This window comes from Parasteatoda tepidariorum, chromosome 3 (assembly GCF_982258835.1).
Source record: "Parasteatoda tepidariorum strain Cologne lab strain chromosome 3, Ptep-v5.0, whole genome shotgun sequence".
In the NCBI taxonomy this organism is placed as follows: Eukaryota; Metazoa; Arthropoda; class Arachnida; order Araneae; family Theridiidae; genus Parasteatoda; species Parasteatoda tepidariorum.
Genome location: NC_141757.1, coordinates 114343752 through 114368842, shown reverse-complemented (window position 1 = coordinate 114368842; position 25091 = coordinate 114343752). Strand labels below are relative to the sequence as shown.

Sequence of the window (25091 nt, the reverse complement as noted above, 5' to 3'; positions counted from 1 at the left end):
GGTTGCATTTAAAAAATAAATAAAATAGGAAATATATTAATGAGTTCAGTTAAAGATTGCAGATATGATGTTAAATTAAATATGGTCTGTTATCTCTTTAGCCTTGGCACTTCAGTGTACGTTCGTATTCCGGTTGCTAATTTACAATCCAGATGACTTTAACGACTCGTTGTCGTTTCTGTAGGTTTTTCTCTTCGTTGCAGTGGGTCGTCAATCGTCATAACAATGCAAGCTTTTATTCATTTTAAAGTTTATTATCTGAACTAAAAATAGTTAAGAAGCAATTTTTTTTATAGCTGGATTGGAAAATTGCGTCCCGGTTATAGTGACGTACACTAATTTGTAGCCGTCGGTTCATGCATAGTCGGTTTATATTATTACTATCTTTGGTACTTATTCATTTCGCCGACGCAGGTGATAAAATCGCCAATGGAAAGTGATTTGGCGCAAGTAAATTCGTGTTTTTTCGAAGACAGTTATTTTTTTTTTTAATGCAAATAAATAAGCAAAATAACTGAATTTACTTGCGATGTCGAAGAAGTCCTCATATTATTGTTATTTATATAAATTATACATGAAAAAAAGAAATTATTAAGAAGCTACCGTGCATTTTCTTAACCGATTTACTATAATCCAAACTTAATTACGATATTGCACATTAAAACAGTGTTTAGAAAACATCTTAGATCGACTTCGACTACTTAATGTTTTTATTTTGAAATTCATCCGTTGTAATACAAAAATGGATGTTAAAAAAACCATTCTATGAAATATTTGAGTTCTGGTTTTAAGTGAATCATAGTAAACTAATTTTAACTTCTTTAGAAGAGTGAAACGCTTTGTTTGCATAGGTACTTTTGCCAACTACAGTTTTTTTTCTTTTTGTAGTTACCAAAACTGGCACAATATGCAATTCTGCTTGCTGTATGTTCCCATTATAAGTCTAACGTCACAACTAAAAACTTTTATTTCAACATTGCTAAGGTAAATGTTGTTGGTAAGGTAAAATTGATGTTATTTTTTTGTTACTATTCAAACTTTGGAAAAGATAAGACGTAAACACGTAAGAAACAGACGTACGAGTGGACATATAAATATTTTTATTACATTGTTAATGGATTAAAAAAAAAGATTTGTGAAAATTAAGGAAGAATGAATGATGATGAAGAGTTACAGCAAAAATGTCCGGAAATTATGTATGGCAAGAAGTGAGCTAAAAAGGTTTTTATTTTTATTTTCAGCACGCATTTTTTTAAAGTTTTGTTCATTTCATATAAATATGACATTTACACGGGCTTCAGAATACACCACGTTATGATACTAATAGTGGTTGTTTGAAAACATTCATTAAAAAATTTTCTTATTAAATAGCGCCATCTGTTGATGAAAACAGTGACAAATTTCAAAATTCGATGGGAATAAACAACTGACTTCCCAAGCAGAATCCGTAGATTTCCTAGATCTCCTTCTGTTTTTCTTTACTTGATTTCTCAAATCATCGACTCATTTTTTGACATTTGGGAAATAATCTGCATCCTGAAATTTTTATAAATTAAAGTATTTCCATGTGACGTTTTAGATGTAGAGCTAAGTGATCAGATCTCGAGAAAGCTTTCTCGCAGTTCTCACACTTGAATGGTCGGTCTCCAGTATGTTTTCTAAAGTGCCTGGTGAGCTCGTCAGAACGAGCAAATTTCCAATCACATCCACGCCACGAGCAGGCATAGGGTTTCTCGCCAGTATGTGTCCTCACATGAGCTTTCAAGTGTGAACTCTTTGTGTAAGTCTTTGTACACCCGGCATGGGAACACTGATGGTAGGTCACTTTTCTCTTCGATGGTCTTCTGCCTCGTCGTGCTTTCTTGAATATTGCAGCATTTGGTTCAACGGTATCGAAATCACTGTTATCAGCTGTTACAGATTCTGGAAAAGTCCTGTGGTAACATTGAAATCGTGAATCCACACTGCTTGACTCCGTGTTTCCGGACATGGAGTTTTTGGATGTATCCTGATTGTTTGCTGAAGATGACGGTTCAAGGGTAACGTAGCTGTTGCCTGGCGTTATGAAAGTGGTCTGAAATTGAAAAAGAAAAAGCGAGAAATTAGTATATCAAGAGCTATTTAAACGTCCGATATTTTTTGTAAGATTGTTAATAATATTACTATTTTTTTTTTAAAGTTTATAACATCAACTATAATATTTAAGTATGATTCACCCTGACTTCCTCATGACGCTTTTCTAAGAGTTTCTTCTGTCTATACTTGCTCCTGAGTACTCTAACAAAACTTAACAGGCTACATACCGAAGAGACAAGCGCTGAGAAAAAAGCATACAGGTGGCGAATTCCTATACTTTTGCGTTAGAATGCGCAGAGGCGATGCACGCATGCTAATGCAAAAGTATGGGAATCTGCCTCTCCTGTGTCTCTTACTTACCGCTTTCTTCCTCAGTGTGTGGCCTGCCTTAAAGGAAATGGTTAGTTGGTAAAGTAGATTTATACAGTCGTCATTCTACGGTTATATTTCAGTGTCTCTGTCATATTTTTGTTTTTTCTGAGTGATTACTTTAAGAACGATGATTATATTAGTAACAGGAAGGAACAACATGCACTTTTCTGAGTGTGATTAATTTCAAATTTAAGTTTTTTTGCTTCATTCCAATAAAAATTATTGGAAAAAGATAGAATTGCGAGAATTTATGTAAGTGTTTCGAAATTATTTCATTTCGTAAAAATCATGTAGAAACATGAAATTTTCTAACTAAATTCAAATTCTTTATTTTAGATTTTAGTTCTACTATAAGTGAAAAAGGTGTTTCTGTCATATTATAAAATCTTCCGTGAAACGAGAAAATAAAATAAAGAAATCTACAATTATAGCGCTTTTAGGAACTTATTCTTTAGTTTATAAGGAGTAATGGTGTATGTCATTCATAATATGCATTTTATAAAACATTGAATTAGATTTTAACTACAAGGAGAAAATTAAAGTATTTAAAATAAAAAATAATTTTCTTTTTGTTGCGAATTATAATTTCTTGTTCATTAATACACGACATTCTTAAAGAATAAACAGTTAAGAATTTAATTGAATTAAAATAAAACTAATAATGAAACGATTACAAAGAAGTACCGAAATTCAATTAAACATAATAAAAGAAAACCATAAACATATCATTCTAATTAGAAGTTAGGCTTTTTACCGTACCGTGGAGCTAAAAGCGCTATGGCCAAAGTGTTGCCATTTTGACTCGCATTTGTAAAGAAATTTGCAGTCTTTTTTATGCTCTAGCATGAGAGTAAAAACTATAACTTCGTTAAAGTTGAATAATTAAACTTGATCTAACTTGGATCTCAAATTTTACTTTAAAAAAATTATTCTACGTTCAAAAGTAACGACTTGTGCAGTAAAGAGATTACAAAATTTATACTTTAGCATGAGTTTTTTTTTTTCTACACAGGAATGGCGCCGCATACCTTGAATGATTTTTTTAAAAGTAAAAGATTCAAATTAAGAAAATGCATTATTATTAAAAGAAAAAAATAACGTTGTTCGAATTAAAGGAATCAGTGAAAATCTGAGGGTGGATGGAAGGATGAGAAAGTGAAAAAGCATGAGGCCGGGCATTATAGAACAACATTTGTGTTTGTGTACGTCAAAAAGATTCTTTTTTTAGAAGAAAGAAGAACTCGTTTTTTTCTTCTTCCTTTTTTAACGTTTTTTGTCTTAGAACAGGACATCCTTCTGAAACTAATACCAGTCGGCATTGAATAATCGTACGCTTACTCACATTATTTACCTAAATATACTATAAAATGTTTATCTTTTACTTTTAGTCTTCAATGCACAGGAGATGAAGCTTAAATATAAATCTGCAAGATGTAAAATGTAAATCTGCATAGCGCATTTACCCTAATGGTACGAAAATATAGTCCATACACTGTAAGAAGACGATTGATTCTCGAATAGTTAATTTTGATGCGGGCGGGGGGGATGGTAATTGTGCTGAAGAATCATCATTGCTCCATTAACGATCTTTAGACATGTTTCTACATATCCCCTATTTTAACTAGATTGTTAAAAAAAAATCTGTCATCTTACTAGAAAATTTCTAGGAAAAAGATTCTATACACTTTTCTAGAAGCGTTACTACATTAAACTTAGTACACATACTATGTTTTCTAAGTTAAATAAAGTAAATTTACTAGAAAAGTTTATGGAATCTCAGTTGCCTGGAGATTTTTTAATAATACTTCAGGTTTTCATTCTTACAGTGTAATGAGTTTTCAGGTATATTAAAGAAATTTAAACTATAGAACAAAAATTAATTAAGTTTAATAAGAAAAAACATGTAACCGTACTTATTATGGCCTTCAATGCAGCTTATTTTTAGGATTATAAAGCAACATAATTTTTTTAAAAAATATACTTAAAAAAATTTGATGATAAATATCTGTTTCAAAAGTTCTGATAAAATAAATCTATTTCAAAAAAATTATTTAAGAATAAATGAAAGAAAAAATTAACACGATTATAAGAATGAAAACAATTAACACGAATCATTGGCTTTGAGTTTTCTAGATTTTGATCAGATTGCATATTTATAAAGATAACCTAAAATCACAGTAATAAATATCTATTTAAAAAGCTATAATAATAAAAACGAAATTAGTTAAGCGTTTTAAGAATTATTATAGACATAAAAATTTATGCGAATTAATTTCTAAATTTTGCTAAGATAACATTTTTGTGAAGACATCATTCTTAGTTCATTCCATAAGAATAATTATAAAATAAAACCCTTCTCTTTCCTTCTATTTTTAATACCTATCTTAACGTTAATGACTCAAAAAATAAAAATTGTTTTTTACCAGAAAAAAAAGTAAGTATAAAGCTTTTTAAATACAAGAAAGTTCTACAAGAAAAATTAATTTCAAACGATTTATTTTTTCCTATTTTTAGCATATTAATTGATAAGTTTTTATTTTTAAGTTTTATAACATGATATTTAAATCTATCTTAAGTCATTTTTACACAGAGTTTAATTCTCGTATTTGGTATTTATTTCCAAAATTAATATTAACACATTTGGTTAATAGTAATTACGTCCACTATGTCAAATTTCATTGAAATATCGTCTTCTCTGAAAAAGTATTTTATATGCATTATTTAATCGTTTGGTTTATCCTGTCCTATCAAAATTATATAGAATGAAATGTGCAAGCTGCATTTCAGATTGTTTTAGTAGATTCTTAGAATAAATATTTTTTGATTATTTAAAATGGCAATAGTACGTACATGATAGTTTGTTTTGTCATGATATTCTTGAAAGTTTCTTGTTTTAACGAATGTCGATGAAATATTAATATCTTCATCGAAACATTTTGGTGTTCCATCATCCAGTTCAGTCCATGTATAAGTTGAGTGAAATACACTTTCAAGATCATTTAGAACCTATAAATAAGAGGTAAGTTAATAATTTTTGTCACATTTTCATAAAACTGTGCATTAAGATAATAATTTTAGTTTTTGCTTAAGTAGTTAGTAGTAGTTTATAATTTTTGTTTAAATATTTATTTGCAGTAAAAATATAATATGTTATATCTTTTACTATGCAGTGAAAATATGATGTATGTTTAAAATATTAGAAACGTATTTTCCTTGCATGGAGTTTCGAGATGTTTGTCACTTTAAAGGATTTTCCGAGGTTAAAAATTCAAGATTATATTTTTTTATATTTCCCTTGTTTAATATGATAAACGAGTGTTAAAATTAAAATGAAAAACTTTTTGTGCAGTGTTAGGCTAATTATTGAGAATCAAAAAGAATGAGACGGAATGCTATTTTGGAAATATTTTATGTTAGATAAATTTCATTTCGGAAATAAAAATTTATATGAAATTTAGAAATTAAAAATTTGATTGGGGCAATTTATATAGAATAATCAAGCTACAATCAATAGGAAAGTAAAGTTTTTAAAAATCGTAAATTGTATTTTATTATTCTTTAAGATTTTAACTTCTTTATATTAAGGTTTAATTTTCTGTTAGAAATATTTCAAGCATTGATAAAAGAATTATATTTACATGTAATAGAATAAATAATTTGTGTGTATGTGTCTATATACCGGAACCGTTGGTTCTAAAAATACGACATTCAGCATGAAGGTAAACAAATTGCTAAGCCCGATTTTCGAATTGTTAATTTTATTTTTTATCCAGCGACATTTGAAAAATGGAATTTTCTCATTGGTTTAGAGGAAACCATAAAAAGTAAACTATAAAAGATTCAGTTTTGTCAACAATTTTGAAGATAACATTCAATGTTTGCTAGCTTATAGCTCTATTAAAAAGGTTGCTTATTGCACGTTCTATAATAAATTTTTTTTATTCGTTATGCTAGGTTATCAGAATGATCAAGATAATCGGTGTAGCATAGCATTTCTAAGATTGCTTGAAATTACGTGTTAATTTTGTTAATAGCTATGCTTTTATATCGTATTACTATGAAACTAAATACACTGGTTATCATAAATTAAGGAAAATTCACAAAAATCGCGATAACTCAAGAAATTACACATGGAATTTTATGAAACTTACCCACAATATACAACACATAGTAAGGTATTAAACAACATAAAAAGAAATTATCAGACATTAATAGTAGTATAGAAATTAGCACATGTATAAAATAAACAAATTGGAAGTATCGGTTTGCAATAGAAAAAGTACCTTTAATATGGAATATGATTGCCTCTAGAAGCAATACAGCACAAACAGCGATGTGTGATGCTTTCAATTATGCGGTCTATCAGTTCAATAGGAAGTGAGAGCCATTGCTCTTGTAAAGCAGTTGCAAGCGTGGCAAGGGTCTGAGGGGGCGGATTGATGGCAGATACACGCCTCCCTAGAGCATCCCAAACGTGCTCGATAGGATTCAAGTCCGGGGATCGAGCTGGCCACTCCATGCGAGTAATTGTTTCCTGTTGAAGATAATCATCAACAATGCGAGCTCTGTGTGGTCTTGCATTATCGTCCTGTAACAGGAAGCAATCACCAATTGCCCCGGCATATGGGCGCACATAAGCATCAAGGATGTTGTCTCGATAAACCTGAGCATTCACGGTTCCCCTTGGAAAGACATGGAGGTATGTGCGCCCTCCTAAGGATATGCCTCCCCAAACACAGACACTGCCTCTTCCGTATGCATCTCTTTCACGGATGTTTGATGGATGATAACGGGTCCCAGGTTCTCTCCATATCAAATAACGTCTACTGTCACTTTCTAGACTAAACCTGGACTCATCCGTAAAGAGAACAGGCCTCCATTGATCTGACGTCCAGTGGACATGTTGTCGGGCCCACTGCAAACGGTCTCTCCTATGGCGTGATGTGAGCGGCACGCAAATGGCTGGTCGTCTCGCATACAGACCACCTTCGTGGAGCCTTCTGCGCACAGTTGACGTTGACACCAACCTTCCGGTGGCTGCAGCAAGAGAGGATCTAAGATGTGTCGGAGTAGCGGTTCTATTCCTGCGTGCACTTAATGTCAAATATCGGTCATCGGCACTGGTCGTAACAGTTGGCCGTCCTTGACTGAACCTCCTAGATGCCGAATCTGTGGTTTGAAATTGCCTCCAAAGTCTATGAACCACAGATGGACTCACATTTAGCCATCTGGCCACTTCTGATTGACTCTGCCCTGCCTCTAGTCTCCCGATGGCTCTCCATCGTAGTTCTTCAGGCAAATGATGCCTAGAGGTCATTATTACGAATTGGCTATCTCAGATTTTCATTGTCGCAATCACAGTAAAATTTGTGTGCTTTCTCTCAAACTTGGACTTTTATGCTCCAGGCAGATGACGTAAGCCGAGTGCAGCGCCACTAATTTGCATATTGCAATTTTACTCAGCTACTCTTAGTGGACAACATATGCAAATTTTGCACGGTTTGGCTTACTTTTGAAAGAGTTATCGCTATTTTTGTGATTTTTCCTTAATTTATGATAACCAGTGTAATTTAAAATCAACGGTAATTGAAATAAAAAAAAAGTTTTGCACTGAAATTCGAAATTAACAAAGAAATGATAATAAATTTTTGAGGATAAATGTAAAACAAACGCCAATAATATTATTTACGCCAATGATAATTAATTTTAGTAATAGTTAGATAAATATTGAAATGGTAAAATAATAAGCTATGTACTAAAATTCAAAATTAATGGAGAAAAGGTTCTAGTTCGAAGAGCGCGTAAAAAATCAACGTATAATTGACGTCAGTAACGTTAATTAATGCTCTTAATAGGTAGTAATTGAAATAATTAAAAAGTAAACTATGTAAATAGCAAAAATAATGAAGAAAATGTGAATATTTGTTATGGAGAACCGTACAAAGTCGCCATACTATTATTGACAATAATGCATAATTTTGGTCGTTGGCATTACTGGCATCATGGAAGATACAGTTTAAATGTTCCAAATATACTCTTATCTAGGTATAAAGTATTTTATGAATAAAATTTCACGCCTATTACAGTTACATCAATACTGTAGATTTTTATGATCGATACTGAGGAAATGAGTGCTTATTACCCCTGGAAGATATAGGGACAAGGGAAAGTAGCTTGATTGGTAAATTTTAAATATCATGTGTTGCCTAGAGCAACAGCAATTTGCCAGATGATACCTAATGCAGTTCACCTTTATTTTGATAGGATGAATGACTAAGTACGTGTTTTGCTTAGTCTAAAAACGTAAAGCATCCGAGAAGGGCAACGAATAATAATAAGACAAACTTTGGAATTATTTTAGCTTTATTTTTGTTCCGGTATTTGTCATTCAGTTTTGTGCATGATTTGTTGTGCTGTTCAGTACTGATTTATTGATTCTTTTTTTTTTTTTACCCCTTACGAAGAACAGGTTTTCAGCTAGTTGTTAAATAAAAAGTAATGACGTCACGCAAAAATAAAGAATCGAATCATTCGAAAATTCAACCGTCAAACGATTAACAATCGTTAATCGTAAAACGATAAACTTCTCAAAAGTTCAAGAACTTTGGAGTGGGCTCCAAGAGTTTCGAGTGGTGGAACTCACCCGAAATAAATAAAAATCAATATTTTCCATTTTAATTCTTTCAAAACATGTGCATTTATGAAGAACTTTTAAAATAGTTATATAATTCGAAAAAATTACTATTAGCATATGACAAAGACCAGTTTTATGCTTTGCGAAGAAATTCAAATTAGTAATTTAAAATCGTGACACAATTATTATTATTATTATTTTTAGTGTTTGAAAGGAAACACGATAAGATACTTCTGGAGTTAATTATTTTATAGCACGCAAGTAGCAGAAAATTAGATGTCTAACTTTTAAGACCAATCCCTATAAAATTTGCAAATGTTTGCAATACATTTATATTTTCTTTATATATAGGTACTATATATATTTTGTAACTGTCGTTGAACAGCCGACCGAATATTCAGTTTACTACTACTTATCTTTAACTCTGAATCCTATAATTTTGAACCCAATCCAGAAGACTAGGGAACTTCTGGATCAAGTATTGGGAGAAATTGCCTTCGAGGAAGACTTTTTGATGGAACTTACCCGCATTTGCGTTTCATGGAGAGGAACACCCCGAAAACCTCCCTCATCAGCCTGACGGCAAGACACTCTAACCCATGATCCGTCTGCCACTGAGGATATTTTAAGCCTGAACTGTGATCGGTGCGAGCGGGGTGCATAATTCGTATCGACCGGCCATCGCAGGGATTCGAACCCGGTTCGCCTCATTGGATGGAGAGCCCACTATCCCTTGAGCCATCACGGCACTCTCTCTATATTTAGTAATTGTTTGTTTTCTTTGCGCTAGAATCAGTAGAGCTACTTCCGAATCACTTCAGCTCTTAAGGTTTAAATATTCATTTTTCTGCCGACTTTTCGAACAATCTAGTTCACAGTTTCCTTAATTCTTTATTTACATAATCCATCAAGCAGCAATTAATGTTTTCAATATTAGAAATAATTTTCCACGTAGGACAAAATGAACAATCACCGCCAACCACAGGCAAATGGCGATTAAACAATCACCACCAGATCTTCAAGTCGGAAATATTCCTCTTGTGCATATTATTATTTCGAATAACTATGGAGTTATTTTGAATGTTTTATTATATTCTGAAAAATACTTTTCTTTTTTTTTTAAAAAAAAGATTTCTTTATTTTAGAAATAATTTTTGTAATGTTAACTATATTTTGTGAAATGTTATAAAAGAATTGACTTACATTATTTATATCAAAAATTTTTTAATGGTTTAGAATTTTTAATTCTGAAAAAAGAGGCCACATATTTTTAAATGTGGCCACTGTTAAATAGAAAATGATACAACTGGCAACTAATAATAGCAAAATTTCCTTAATTTGCCCAACAATTCTTCACAAAAATGAATATCAGTACTGATTAAAAGCTTCACTAATCAAAATACTCGATTTACCGAATTCAGAAGCTAAGTACATCGTGGGTATATTATTCTTGAGTTGTGTGTGTATTGATTTTGTTTTTGAAATTGACAAAGTTACAATATTAAACTTCCTAGCGTTAAGGGAAAACTAAAAAACTGGTGAATTCAAAAGAAATTAAATTTGAAAAATCACCGATTTATCAATGTAATAAAAAAGAAAAACATTTCTAATAAAGAATCTCTGTTAAAGACTTCTGTTACAAATAATTTGAATGGTAAAAAGAAGTTGAATTTTGGAAGAAAATTTTCTACCAGTTTCTTTTTTATCATCACTTATAAGACTAATATTATGTTTTATGACAAGGTCAATTTCGGCCGGGTCTCAACGAAATGTATTTTGTGAAAAATATTTAAAAAGGGTTGTGAAAAAAAAAATAATTTAAAAAATTTTATGTAATAGTAAGGCTTGAAACCAGTATTTTTGTTTATCTGTTGTATATTTTTCATTTTAAATGCCTAATAAGTTTAATTGTGAGTAATTATTACTTTTCCTATCTTATTAACATAAAACTCGAGGAGGGATAGTAATTAATCTTTTTTTGAAATTTAATCAACAGTTTTGTTATCATATTTTTTTAAAAAAACCCACCATATAATTAATTGCTCAAAATAAAAAAAAATCTAAAAAAAATAAAAAAAAATAAAATAAGAAGCCTGAAAATTCATTCAAAATGTCATTGCATTGATACTCATACGACCTTGGAAATCCAGGTAGCAAATTAAGATAACTTGTATTTTCTCAATACTCCAAAGCAGACCCTATTCTATCAGACGACAGCGCAAATTGAAATGAAATTAGAAAATTGCTGTCAAATGCCTTTTTCAATCTTCTTTGATAAATAATTTATGAGACTGCTATTCATCTGTTATTTTAATTCATCACATATTCAACGCACGTAAACCTGAACTTTTTTTTAATCTTCAATAGAACTTGGGGGGATTATTTTTACTATTATTTCATTCTGAGGATTACGTTTCAACAGTGTTTAGGAAGAAGTAAGGCTTTCTTTCGTACCCTCAATAGAATTATCACATTTTATTAATTTCTTTTGCGTCTAATGATTGTGTATCACGCTATATTATCGAATGATATTTTTCGATTATGTAGACCAATTTGTCATATTAATGTCCATGAAATTGATAGTCGCCAGGAAGTCATTTGTGTTTTCTTCATTATCTTATAAAGTTTTAATCGGGACAACAACGATTTGTCAATTTGGTTTCTGGAAGTATGGAAATTGTTATGGGTCATTGCTCAAAATATTAGTTTGCTGAACAATATAAAGAATATAACATTCGTTAGTTCAGTAGCATTTTGATTTACACTGAGTAACAAATCTTTTGTTGTGTTTATACAAATAACTTGATCTTGCCTAATCCGGATGTGGTGATTTCGAAACTGAAATTAGTTTTGTTCCCAAAGCTACAGAATTTTTTTTCATTGACATTTTTAGCCTAATTTTTGTTTGAATATACAAGTTTAAAAACATAATTTATATGCTTGATTACGAATATTTCTTCCTTTTTTTTTTAAATAAAATTAGCTGGCTAAAGGGAAAAACATTATAAAAGCACAAATCAAGTTTAGAAATGGACATACTATAGTTTCGGCTCTCTAACGCTCTGAACAAGAACCTTCCTCAGTCTCTAAACACCAAAATGTTTTTCTAGCCCTAAATATGAGTGTGCAGAACGCCAAATGACACTTCTCAGTGTAATTAGTTAAGTGCTTAAGCACAGGGGATGGTTCTTGTTTCATTTCTTGTCACCATTTTTGAATTTTATTCACAATGTTTTTCACATTAGTCTATAAAGCTCAAAACATACCCTATCCTTTTGTGAATTAACTGAGCTTTATAAATTTTAATTAAATTTAGACTAGAAACAAAGGATTTTTATAATTGTCATAAAGGACATTAATGTTTTAAACCAATTGCCAGATTTCTCATCTGTATTTCTGAAATCATTCAACATAGTTCGTTTTAAGTTCAATTTTAAAAGTTACCAATCAACAACTCATTTCAAATTGGTAATTTTAATATGGTATTTCATATGGTAATTTTAAATTTAGTTTTAATAGTTAACCTAAAGCAACTCAATTCATTAATTTTATTTTGCTGCATAATTTTAAGTTTTTCTTTTTTTTTCGTATTATGATATTATAATAAGATATTAGAATATTTAAAAGTGCCAATAAGTTATAGAGTAGTCCGGTAAGCCAGTAAGTTATAGAGTAGTAATTAATATAATTTTTTAAGATCTAATATTAATGGCAGTTGTTGTAATTATTATTGTTGAGAATAAAGAATAGTCTGTTAGCATAAACACACATAAGAAACAACATGCAATCTCTATTAATATATAGAATAATGACTTAAACGTTTTGTGAAAAAAAAAGACCATTTATTATTTATTCAATGATATTAATACAATTATTCATGCCATAAAATTGGCTATCATGCTTTGAGGCTCACTGTCTAAAATTAGCAACAGAAATGAAGAAACATAATTTTCATCATAAATTATGATCACAAAAAAAGACATTTTCCTGATCTAGAATTGAAGTTACGAACTCAATGAACAAAATGTCCTGTTCACGAGTTAATTTCTATTGTGATATCAGGTGTATTGCCTTATTGAATACATATTCCAGAATTTTTAACCACACAATTATAATGTCTTTGTGTTAGTCACCATTTTCAAAATCTTCACAATATTGATCGACAGCGGAAAAATATTTCATGAAGCACATTGAACACAATGTCCTGTCAATGTGTTAGGGTTTTTTAGCGTCAAAATCAGGAAAATCTCCACAATATTGACCACAGAAAAAATATTTTATGCAGCACATTAAACACAATGTCCTGTCAATGTGCTAGGCATTTTTTTAATGTCAAAATCGGGAAAATCTCCACAATATTGTCCGTAGAGAAAATATTTATGCAGCACATTAAACACAATGTCCTGTCAACGTGCTAGGCATTTTTTTAATGTCAAATTCGGGAAAATCTCCACAATATTGTCCGTAGAGAAAATATTTATGCAGCACATTAAACATAATGTCCTGTCAATGTGCTAGGGTTTTTTTTTTATTTGTATCAAAACCACTAATGTATCACAATCGGGAAAGGGTCAAAATCGAGTGAGTGTCTAAATCGGGTAAGAGTCAAAATAGGTTAAATGTCATAATCGGAATTTTTGGGAAACTTTTCAACGTATCTATAATAAGGAACTTTTGTTCCGTTTCTCTCTTTCACACTTTTGGAAATCTCTCATCATCCGTTTGTAGTGTTCAGTTGAAATTCCCATAAAATTGAAATCATGTCTTACAGGCCTATTCTTCTTGATGTCAAGTACAGCCTGTCCTATAATAACATAATCTCCGATCTTTAAGGGGAACTTTTCGAATTTAACATTCCTTATAGTTTCCTCATCCACTGCAGTTTTTTTATCCAATTTCTTATCAAGAGCCTCTGAAGCTCTGTCGTTTTCAACAGTTTTCTGCTCAGCAAGAACATCGTTCCAGTCTCTTAACTGGAACTCATTACCAATTTCATCTGCAGTGTTCTTCTCTAAAACTTCTTCAACATATTTAGCAGTTTCCTCAACCACTGCAGTTTCCTTATCCCATTTCTTAACCAGAGCCTCTGCAGCTCTGTTTCTTTCAACCATTTCCTGCTCGTCAAGAACTTTGCTCCAATCTCTCAACTGAAATTTATAATCAATTTCAGCATTTCCTTCATTTGCAGTGTTGTTCTCTACCACTTCCTCAACATATTTAACTACTTCCTCATCCACTGCATTATCTTTATCCAATTGCTCATCCAGAGCCTCTGCAGCTCTGTTTTCCTCAATCGTTTTTTGCTCAGCAAGAACCTCGTTCCAGTCCCTCAACTGGAACTTATCATTATCCTTCTTTCCCTTAGAACTAAATTAAAATACAATCTGAATTTGTCTTACTCTTACTTATAACTAAAATATTTAAATCAAACTAAAAAAAAATGGTTTAAATATATTTCCAATCTTTTCGTAAATTATAAAGCTAATATTCATAATTTGATTTTTTACTATTAACTTTAAGGTAAAAAATTTATTGATGTTGCAAATGCTCTCTCAACTAGAAAGATGATTTGTATTTAGATTTTTAATGTTTTTTGTACATTATGAAGGTAATTTTCTAAATGTCTCTATAATTTTGTGATAATATTCTGTTCTAGAATTAAGTTATATATTCAAAGCATCGTGTCTATTTATATAAAAAATTATATCGTTAGAAGAAGAATCGTCAGAAAAAAAATCAGTTTAAAGTTAGCACACTGCAATTCTTACAGGATGAAGAAATTCTGGTAAAATTACCGCTCTGTATGGTAATCAGATTCCTGGTTAAAAAAAACATAATTATGATTAATAAAGCCTAAACATTTTTTCAAAAATTATATAACCATATTTCATTGTTATTTTTACCGAAATCATCAGAGGGCTTCGGTAAAAAGTTACCGACTTTTTGTTGTTCCCATAGAGCCAGAAAAATGGTAAATTTTACCATATTTTGATAGTTTATACCCTACATTTTTTTGTGTGGTGATAAACTGATATTACATATTATTGATAATTTTCTTGGCGTAAAGACATAACTTTCACAATAACATAATTAAATTTATTTATTATCAAATTCAAAATATTTTGATGATATTTTTGAGTTGAAGAGCTTACTTGTACTTTGCTTCAATTTTTTTTACTGTAGAATTTAATCCGTATTTCATGAATAAATAAAATCTAATCTTTAAGAAAGTTTTTCTAGACATTTTTTGTACAAAAAAATTAAGCTAACAAAATTAAAAAATAGCAAGTTTATTATCAGAAAATACGTGTTTGAATTTTAGTTAAAAAAAAAAAAGAACCTTTGAAACAAAATTATTGTTTAAGGAGAATGAAAGGGATGTTGATTAGAAGTAATAATAAGTAAAGAAAACTAAATAATAATAAAATAATTATTGCACTTAAAACATTACATTAGGTTAATAATGATTGTAAAATATGAAAGAAACTGAAGATAGACATACTTTGTGTTAATGAAAGTACAGTAAGTATGACTCGCCAATTAAACTGAATTTCTAACCATAAATTGAATTTTAAAGCTAGAATAAAGGATTGCACAAGTTATTTAGTTTTTCCTGGAACGCTTATAAATATAATTGCATGTAATATTTTCTTAATTATTAATGTCTTTAAAATATTACATCAATAGTCATATGTAATAAGCGTTTTTATGAGTTTTTATTTGAAATATTTATATATCCCTCATTATAGGAGTTTCTCAAAAAATCATGAAAAAAGTTATATTGTTTTTTATTTGATGACTTTATGGATTTGCATTCAGCAAATATTTTAATACACGCACTTGAAAAGAGTTTTTTTTTCCTCGAAGAAAAATTGTGCAGTTTTAATGGAATTCTGCAGTGTGGTTATAATTTTATAAATTTTACAACTTTACCAAATGAAACAAAATGCTTTAAGAAAAAAAACATTATTGGAGTAGTTTTTCAGTTTCTTTTTTAATAATCAAAATAGTTTTAAAACAATTCGCTGTCAGTGCTAATAGGTTAAATTGAATTTGGTAAAAGTTTGTAATTAGTATTACATCAATATCTAAATAAAATTAATGCATCATTACCTTTAGATAGTGCTTTTATGGATATATATACAGATAAAGCAGAAGTAGTTTATAGCAATTTCTTTAAATAAAACTAAACGGTAAATGTAATAAATTTGGTGACAATAATGCACGTAAAAAATAACTATTATTTAGAGTAATTTAACTTTTTTCTTAAATTTAAGTTAAAACTTTAAACAACTATATATCAAATTTCGCTACTTAAAATTATCAAATACTCATTACTTACAGCTTTTTTCGAATATATCTCAATAGTTTAGACATTTTATTTCAAAATGAATTCTTAACTCAAGAAACACAACCAATTTTCTCAAGAGTTTAACAAGAAATGGATTCCTTTAATTGTTGAAATGAGATTTTGTTCTAATTCGCATTGTTAACTTGGAAACTATGGTATTAACATTGTTGTAATACCGAAATATGATTCAAACAAATTGTTATAGAACATAATTAATTTCTTTTTGTTTGTTTAAAAGTAAATATGAATTAGTTTTTTTTGTCTATTGTTGATATTAGTTTTATTAATGTGAAAGACATGGAGTTATATAATATGTTATACTGTTGTCAATATTTCAAAAAAAAAAAAAAAATTCGCATTTACATCACATTAAATATGAATTTTTTTGAAAGATGCTTACTTTTCGTCTATTAAAAAGTAAATTATGGTAGTACTTGAAATTAAGTCACATGTACCAGCACGTATCTTTTAGCACTTAATATAAAATTCATTGCTTCTTAACACACGAAATTAGAATAGTTATTTTATTCTGATGAAACATTACACACTAAAAAAAAGCATGTTTAAAACTACCACACTATGGCAAAATTTACATGGGAATAATAAAAACCATGGTAATTTTTACAAAAGCCGTTTCGATAAAATTAAAAATAAAATATGGTTTCATAATATATGATAAAATTGGTAAATGAGGTAAAATTTAGCAATTCTATCAGGACACTATACCATACATGGCATAAAAATAATTTATTCAGTTAAATTTGCTTTTCAGTTTCACATTTCTTTCTAAATGTGTGGTTATAAGAACTATAATTTCGAAAATCGGAATTTCCCATGAAGCCGTTATCATGTGAACGGGAAAATCGATGAAGGAATGGTTTAAATAATGGACATTTTGGTTAGTATTACTGGAATTACGATAGCTTTATTTAATCAGAAGTGTTTTTACCATAAAGTACGATCATTTTACAAGAATTTTTTTTTCTCCGTACAAGAATAATTAAGTGTCACTCACTAAATAAATATTCCCAAGAAACTGAAGCGGTTAGATATTATTGGATTAAAAACTTCCTTCGCTTCAAAAATATACTAATTGGACATAACACTAGACATATTTCAAGCGCTCAAAAATAAGTGCCCATTTTCAAAATTGGTAAGACGTGAATGAGAAGAAACAAAAGCTGCCAGTGAAAAACTGAAAAATAAAGGTGAGAACTAGAAAAACTACTGTGTCCGTGAGGTTCAAATCAGAGTTAAATGCATTTCCACGAGCTATGGTAGGTGGGTACTTTATTTACGTCGACTAGAGCTGCACAATGGGCTATTGGGCGACGGTATGGGAATCATCCCTGATGATGATCCGAAGACATACCATCACCATTTTGATCCTCTGCATAGGGGATGGCTCCCCTGGTTTGTAAACCTGACATCTTGAGCGCTAGCTCGAGCACTTTCTGGTAGAACAGTTTAACAAGGACCCATACCACGCACCCTCGGTCCCTACGCAGACTGATCAAAGTAGTCACCCACCCGCTTACTGACCGTAGTCAGTGATGTTTGAATTCGGTGTTCTACTGGGAACAGTGTCCTTACGATCCGTCCACTGGGGGACCCACGAGCTATGGAGAGGAGGGGAGGAAGTGATGTCATTAATATAATAAAATCGGAACTTGGGAAGACAATTAAGGTTAAATAAAAGAACCAGATTGCGCGGAAATGGGGTTACTAGAGAAAGACTCTAAGATAGGCGCTATTGATAATTAGCGAAATTTGATAGCCGTACTAAATGATGTCTGATTTAGAAAGGTGTTTCCGCGGGGATGGATTTCGTTGCACTTTTAATCCTGATGATGTGCATTAACTCCCCAAGAAGTTTTGCAACATTTCCACCACCACAGTGTTATGTATAACGTTTTTGAACTTGTACATTTTGACAAGACAAAAAATGACATTAAAAAAACTATTACTTAGAGAGAGAAATCGATTGCGGATTTGAAATCAGAGATACGAAACTGCCTGAAATTCCTTAAAAAAGTCTCATGTGACAGAAAAAAAAAAGAAAAAAAAAACATTGTGCCCAGAGTTATTATTTCTATACAAATTATATAATTTTTCAGGTCATCAAAAATAAATTAGTAAATGTTTTTTATTTAAGTGAAATAAATGTTATTGTTTAATTAAACTTGTTTATCTGAATAGTTAAATTAAAAAAAAATAATAACGGATAATTTTTTATGAATGATTCTTCTTTTACTTTATAAGGCAGAACATTTAATTATTTTGAAGTTTATCGCAAAACGTGACGTAATTTACTTTCTGCATAAGTAGTTAATTTAAGTAAGTGTATAAAATTTTTAAATATTTCTTTTATTAAATATAAATCATAAAAAGATTTGACATGCGTTCAACATTTCCTTTAATTTTTTTTTCATTTTGGTAAAACATTTCTTTTAAATTATCCAAATTTTAAATTATTAATTTGTAGAAAAATTTTAATTCATATATTGGTAGTTTCTTACCTTGTTCGATTTTTTTTTCCATCTTTCATTTGTTTTTTCCTTTACTGTAGAAAAATAATTTCCAATTATTAGCTGCATTATATTAGCTGTATGAGAATGAAGGGAACATTCAGAAAAAAAGAGGGAGAATAGTCTCTTCCAGAACAGATTCTGATGCAACTTTTTTTTTCGTATTTAATACAGCTATAAAATAATCTCATAGAATTTATTTTTCCATTTTATTCAGTAAATTTTTTTAAAGAAATTATAATCGAAAAACGAAGTTTTAAGTCTCACATAATTAAGCTATAAAAAATAGTCCAAAAGCATTTAATCTTGTTTTATTTTTGGGGATGAAGAGAGGATCCAACTAGTGAATATGTTTAATTTTGCGACCTCATAATTTGAAACGAACACAGAAGATAAAAGAAATTCTTAACGAAATATTTTACTACACATCTCTTTCAGTAGATTAGGCTAGTTGCATCCATTATGTAAAGCGCCGAAAGACCCACCGAAATTATCTTGCATGTTTTAATTCCAGCTCGTAAGATTACGTGGGTGTAATCCCCTCGGGGAGGGACAGACGTGAATATGACATTTAAGGAATCAACCTAGTATCTGGAATTTTTGAGAAAATCTAATTTAAATTTGTTTACATCAACAATTTATGTAACAACTCCAATGTTTGGTCTGATAACTGCTCCATTAAGATTCTAATCCAAAATCTTTGCAATTTAATTTTCAAATTATGCCACGAAAACCTGCACATGAACTAAATTCAGTCTTAGCCAAAATTAGAATCTGCATCATGATCAACTGTTCTCTAACTACTTTTCAATGTTATTCAGCTATTAATCGAGTGCAAGTGTGTTGCGGGGTGCATTTTTACGAATTATTATTTTTTTCTTCTAAAAATCTGCGAGTTTTTCAAAATGTTACGATTTGAGCTAAATTCCTTTAAAAAATTTGAGATTGTTTTTTAATGTATTACTTACACTTCAATGGCACTTAGTACTTCTTGAAACTTCAAAATTGATAATGTATAATTAAAAAAACACTTAACAACGAACAGAAAAAATCAACAGCAAAATGGAATTTTTAGGAGAACTCTCTTTTATTTATTTTATCTATTGCATCTTTTATTTTAATACATTTATTGCGTTTTTAATTTATCGTTAGCTTTACTATAGAAATATAATTTCTAGTATACACAGTAGATTTGTTTGGCATGTTAGTGCAATTTATTTTTAAAATTTGGTAGTTAATTAGTTTGCATTGTATTAATTTGGTAGGTCTGAGGACTAATGAATTAACGGTCAATGAATCAGACGTTGAGGTAGGAAAACTAATCAAGTTTTGGAAATTTAAGACAGAACGGCTACCTAAAATGGATACTCGATATTCGTCAACGTCGAGGACGCTGTCGTACCACGGGTGAATTATTTTATGGCAAATCCTGTTTCGCCTCCATTGGTAATTTAAACTTCAGGAAAAAGTAAGTTTAGATAAACCTAGAGTAAATGATTAAAGTTTCTATGCTAAAAGAATGCTTTTGTTATATAATATATTTTGTTATATACAAACAAATTATTGCAGGATAACTTCCCCACTGTGTAATGAGTAATCCCATTATCATTTGCTTGCAGTTTGGTATATCTGAAAAACCTCTTCAGCTTTTGAAAATGTATCGTTTATTCTAGATTAATCTGAACTTAATTTTTCTATAAGTTAAATTTTAAATTACATACGTATACAAATAATTTTAAAATTTGCCACAAGGGCTTTCGCACACGGTAAAGCGTCGTATCGTTTTTGAAACATGCAAACGTGTTTAGCGCGATAAAAGACGAAACATATACAAAAATAATTATAAAATTTTGACCAAAAATTCTCTTCATCTGAATAAAAAAGTTAATATTGTGTTAAATTGAAAGAAATATTTTTTCAAACCCTTAATTTTAGATGCTTTTATTTCTTGGGAAACTCCCATCACACTTTGTCATTTTTTTCCCGCAACAACTTTGCAATCCTAGTTATGGGAATTGACCATATCAATTGTAGTAGCTCTGAAGGACAGTTTCCTCAATCCTCGCTGAACTCTGAGTTAACGGTTTGCGAGAAGCTCAACGTTCATCTAGTCGTTAATCATTGATCGGTACATTCTGGGGTTAAGAACAGAGTGATATCTGTTTCAAACACAAATAATACATAAAAACAGTAAAAAACTATAATGCGAAACTATAAAATGGATATTTGTTATAACAACCATTTTATATTGTTTAATAAAACTTATCATTTTTTCAAAACCAATTATCCACCATTAAGTTATCAATATAAGCTGGATTAAATGCTTAAAACTTTTTAGAACTGTTTCACATTTGATTGCAAATTTTTGAAAATTCACAGAGTAATCACTCGCCAATAAGATTAAACTTTTTACTTCGAGCTTGATTAGAATGTGAGCAAATTTTGTTGAATTCGCTTTGGTTTTACAGACATTTCGAAGCAAAACGTACACACATGAAAAGTAATGTGCTAATGTTGTTTTCGCGTAACAATTAAGCAAAATATTGAGTTACAATTCAATTGCAAGCAGATATACGACCACAATGGGTTAAACTATTTCTATTATTTTTTCCATTATTATTTTTTTTTATTTTTTCTGCAATCTAATAAGATATATTTTCAACAGCAGTAGCTTTGTAGATTCATGTACAAATAACTACTCTTGTTTTAATTTTTTTTTTGGCATAAAGTATCGCTTTAAGAATCTGCTGCACTGATTTCAGATAAGAATTTCTTTCTGTTACTCTCATCATGATATACATTTAAATGCGTTTTTAATTTACAAGCGCTCTAAATAAATTATTTAAGCAAAATATTTCTAGAATTTTCAATTTAAATGCGAATGCGTTTCTAAAATTCGATTTAGTAGTTTCTCAGAAAAAACAATCCTTAAGTTAACTAATTTAACAATGAGTGGTTGGGCATCAATCATGAAACTGTATTGATTCAGTAGCATTGTTATTTTTTTTATTGTTTATCCTGTGAGATTTCTGGAAATGAATAAAAATGAAACGCATTAAGTTGAGAACTCTGCATTTAACCATCCCCCCCCCAAGTAATTGAAGGGAAAATATTCTAAATTTATTTAAAAAAAATTAATTTATAATGTACTCACTTTTTATTTTAAACTATTTATTATGAGCCTGGAAAACTTTGAAATGTTTTTAATTATGGGAAAGTCAATAAAAGTAAAAACATTTTCAAATATCATATTTTAATTGTTTTGTTTAGTATTTTTGATTATAAAATGAAATGTATCATTTAATTTTTCATTAGTTTAAGAAAGGCAATACTTCTTGACACATTTGTTTCAAGAATATTAATACGTTAAAAATTTTAAAATGCCTTAATTACCTTAGTCGAACAAAAACACATTTTAAATATCGCACATTTAATACCACTCTCTTGGATATTATATCAATGAATTTTTTTTTCATGCTTGACTTGATTTCATCATTTCAATTTTTCAGGGTAATAGGTTTTTTGTTTCAAGTTTGATTTTTTTATTACAATTTCGCAGTAGATATTTATAATATTATATATTGCAGCAAAATTTTTTATTATAGTTTGATTTGTTAATTTATAATTTTTTTTTTGTATATCAACAATATCCTCTCGACAATTTATATATAATGTATTTTTTCCTGCGTACAATGTTTTTCAAGGGTATAAACAAAACATATCGTTATATGTATTAAACAAATAATAATAATGTGGGCTTACTTCTTGAAATTCCATTGTTGTGGCGACACTTTTCCTCTCGCTGAAAATGCAGGGGAAAAAGCATTTGTTTTCAACTACTGTTTCCATATCGTAATTTGAAAATATCTCTTATTTTTAGATTAAAAAGCGAACGTTAAATGAATTTTTACAGCATTCTATAATGCTACTTCATAAAACTTTAAGGATTAATGAAAACTGTGGATTACAAGACTAAAGAAGTATCAAGAACTTTAAAGTTATGTTTCACAGATCCCATATTAAACTTAAGGAACAAGTTCTGAAAATCTTCCTTTTATAGAGTTCTATAACAAAAGTCATTTAAAAAATAAAAGATTATTATTATTTTAGAAAAACAACTTGAAAAGAACGTTAAAATAGAGAAAGCTGTTCCTAAGATCTTCACTATCAAAAAGATGTAATTTGTAAAGTGTGTGAATGAAGATATTTTTTCTTCTTTAAGTTTTCCGACAAGTCATGTGATTTGATCTGGGCGGGATTTACTCTTCATTTACAAGTCGTATAGCCAATCAGAAGATGGAATTGATAAAGGGTCTGTTAAATTACTATAATGTTATATTTTTCTCCGTAATCTTGAAATTTTTTTTCCTATGAGTCCTTCTGATATGGCTCAGGTACTTTTAAGAGATACTTCGTAAAATTTTACCTGCTGAATAATATTGATTAAAATTCTCATTCACAGGCGAAAATTTTTTTGCGAAGCATGAAACTAAAAAAATTTAAAAAAAAAAAAAAAAAAAAGATGTAAAGAATACCTGTTTCAAAACAATAAAATTCTTCATGATAAACGCTTATAATTGAAAAATGCAGACAAGGGTACAAAAGCAAATGATATGCGACCAAAACGGGTTTTCCATAATGAATTTTCCATAAAATGAAAATGAGAGCGGACTCCCGTTCTTGCTAAGGTGTTGAACTTATTTATTAGTTTAATAAAATTACAAAATTTGAAAAAAAATAGGTCGAATATTCTCAGAGAAATCGACTATTAAGTATCTGACTTTTTTAAAATTTGATTTCTCAGGAACTATTCGTCCGATCTCATTCAAATTTTGCTTTTTGCGTAATACAATTTATTCTTTAAGCATTTCTATACTTTACAATCCAAAATTTTTTCTAATATTATTAAATAATAACTAATTACTAAAAATTATTTTCTGCCTGGAATTATATTTGGATAAATGAATTTTATAATTGTGTGCAAATATTTTTCAATTCACTAAAGAAATTCTCGAGACATTATAAAATACGCAAAAAGTGAAATAACATGAAGAGGTTTAAAATATCCTCTGCTCTTCTAACCTAACTACTGAGACACTATTTGCCAGATTGTGGCAGAGATCATAATCGGTAATTTCGTAACTAAAAATATCGTCTGTGTTAATTAATTAGCATATTCGGTCTACCCCTCGAGCCACTAGGATTGAAAAATCGGATCATTAGGTTAAAAGTTGTTCAGTATGTTTCGTTTAGATTTTGAGTACTGTATACATTTCATGGTTTCAGAATCAGGTATGAAAAATTATAGATCCATTTTTCTCTTCGTTATATATTTTTTTATTTTTAATATCAGGTCCTTTTTTTAAAAAAAATTCTTTAATCATCACTCTCCCTCTATTATATGCAGAAAGCGCAAGAATCAAAAGCAAAATAAATAAATAACTGAAAAAGAGCTGAATCTTAATAATTTTTGATCCTGTAATCTATTTTCACCTAATCTTAATAGTTCGAGGGTATTAACCTAAATATGATAACCCTAAATATATGGTGCAAACTTAGAAATAAAACTTATTTGTTTTTACGTTACGAAATCATGCGTAAAAACAGACTTTTTTTGAAAAACCATATTTTTTGTTGTTGACGGATTTGCAGGATTCTTGATCCTTAAAACAGGAAGATAATAGTCGCAAACTGGGAATATAGTCTTAATAGTTTAGTCGAAAGTTAGGACCCCTTGACGTTACTTTCACCTTTTCGCCATATCTCTGAAATTATTGAAGCTAATCAAATAATTTTTCTAAAGATAATTCCTCGCAAAAATTATTCATAAATATTTGTTATTTAATTTACTATTGATCAAAAAGTTTAAAATTGCAATGAGGAATACAATTTTTACGTGTATTAAATCTAGTAATTTTAAATAGCACTATCTAAATTTGAAAAGAATCGGGTTAATAGTCTTATTATCAAATAGCGGCCCTCCTGCCTAGACTATTAGAATCATATTTTCCAGCTTGTGGCATCCCCCCTCAATATTCTGAGGGTCAAGAATCGAAATCTGAGAAACAAAAATTTATGTTTATTCAGAAAAAGTGTGTTTTTGTATCTGATTTCGCAACTTTAAATATCG

The 25091-nt window shown here is 29.7% G+C and overlaps 2 protein-coding genes across 2 annotated transcripts; both read right to left on the bottom strand.

The window, feature by feature from the left end:
- Positions 1 to 1083: 1083 nt before the first annotated feature.
- Positions 1084 to 23156, bottom strand: LOC147814201 (uncharacterized). Its single transcript, XM_087158497.1, has 3 exons — positions 22724 to 23156; positions 5299 to 5454; positions 1084 to 2074 (listed from the first exon to the last, which is right to left on the bottom strand). The coding sequence occupies exons 1-3, from the start codon at positions 22808 to 22810 to the stop codon at positions 1553 to 1555; spliced, it is 765 nt and encodes a 254-aa protein (XP_087014623.1). The 5' UTR covers positions 22811 to 23156; the 3' UTR covers positions 1084 to 1552.
- On the bottom strand, positions 13663 to 16459 carry LOC147814202 (uncharacterized). Its single transcript, XM_087158504.1, has 2 exons — positions 16425 to 16459; positions 13663 to 14449 (listed from the first exon to the last, which is right to left on the bottom strand). The coding sequence occupies exons 1-2, from the start codon at positions 16457 to 16459 to the stop codon at positions 13741 to 13743; spliced, it is 744 nt and encodes a 247-aa protein (XP_087014630.1). The 3' UTR covers positions 13663 to 13740.
- Positions 23157 to 25091: the final 1935 nt, after the last annotated feature.

Excerpts from the sequence above, each read along its gene's own strand:
- LOC147814202 (XM_087158504.1), bottom strand. The coding sequence starts at position 16,459 with ATGTCTAAACTATTGAGATATATTCGAAAAAAGCT. Across the intron at positions 14,450-16,424 it reads AGATATATTCGAAAAAAGCT|TTCTAAGGGAAAGAAGGATA; the intron begins GTAAGTAATGAG and ends ATTTTAATTTAG.
- LOC147814201 (XM_087158497.1), bottom strand. The coding sequence starts at position 22,810 with ATGGAAACAGTAGTTGAAAACAAATGCTTTTTCCCCTGCATTTTCAGC. Across the intron at positions 5,455-22,723 it reads CAACAATGGAATTTCAAGAA|GTTCTAAATGATCTTGAAAG; the intron begins GTAAGCCCACAT and ends TCTTATTTATAG. Across the intron at positions 2,075-5,298 it reads ATGACAAAACAAACTATCAT|ACCACTTTCATAACGCCAGG; the intron begins GTACGTACTATT and ends TTTCAATTTCAG.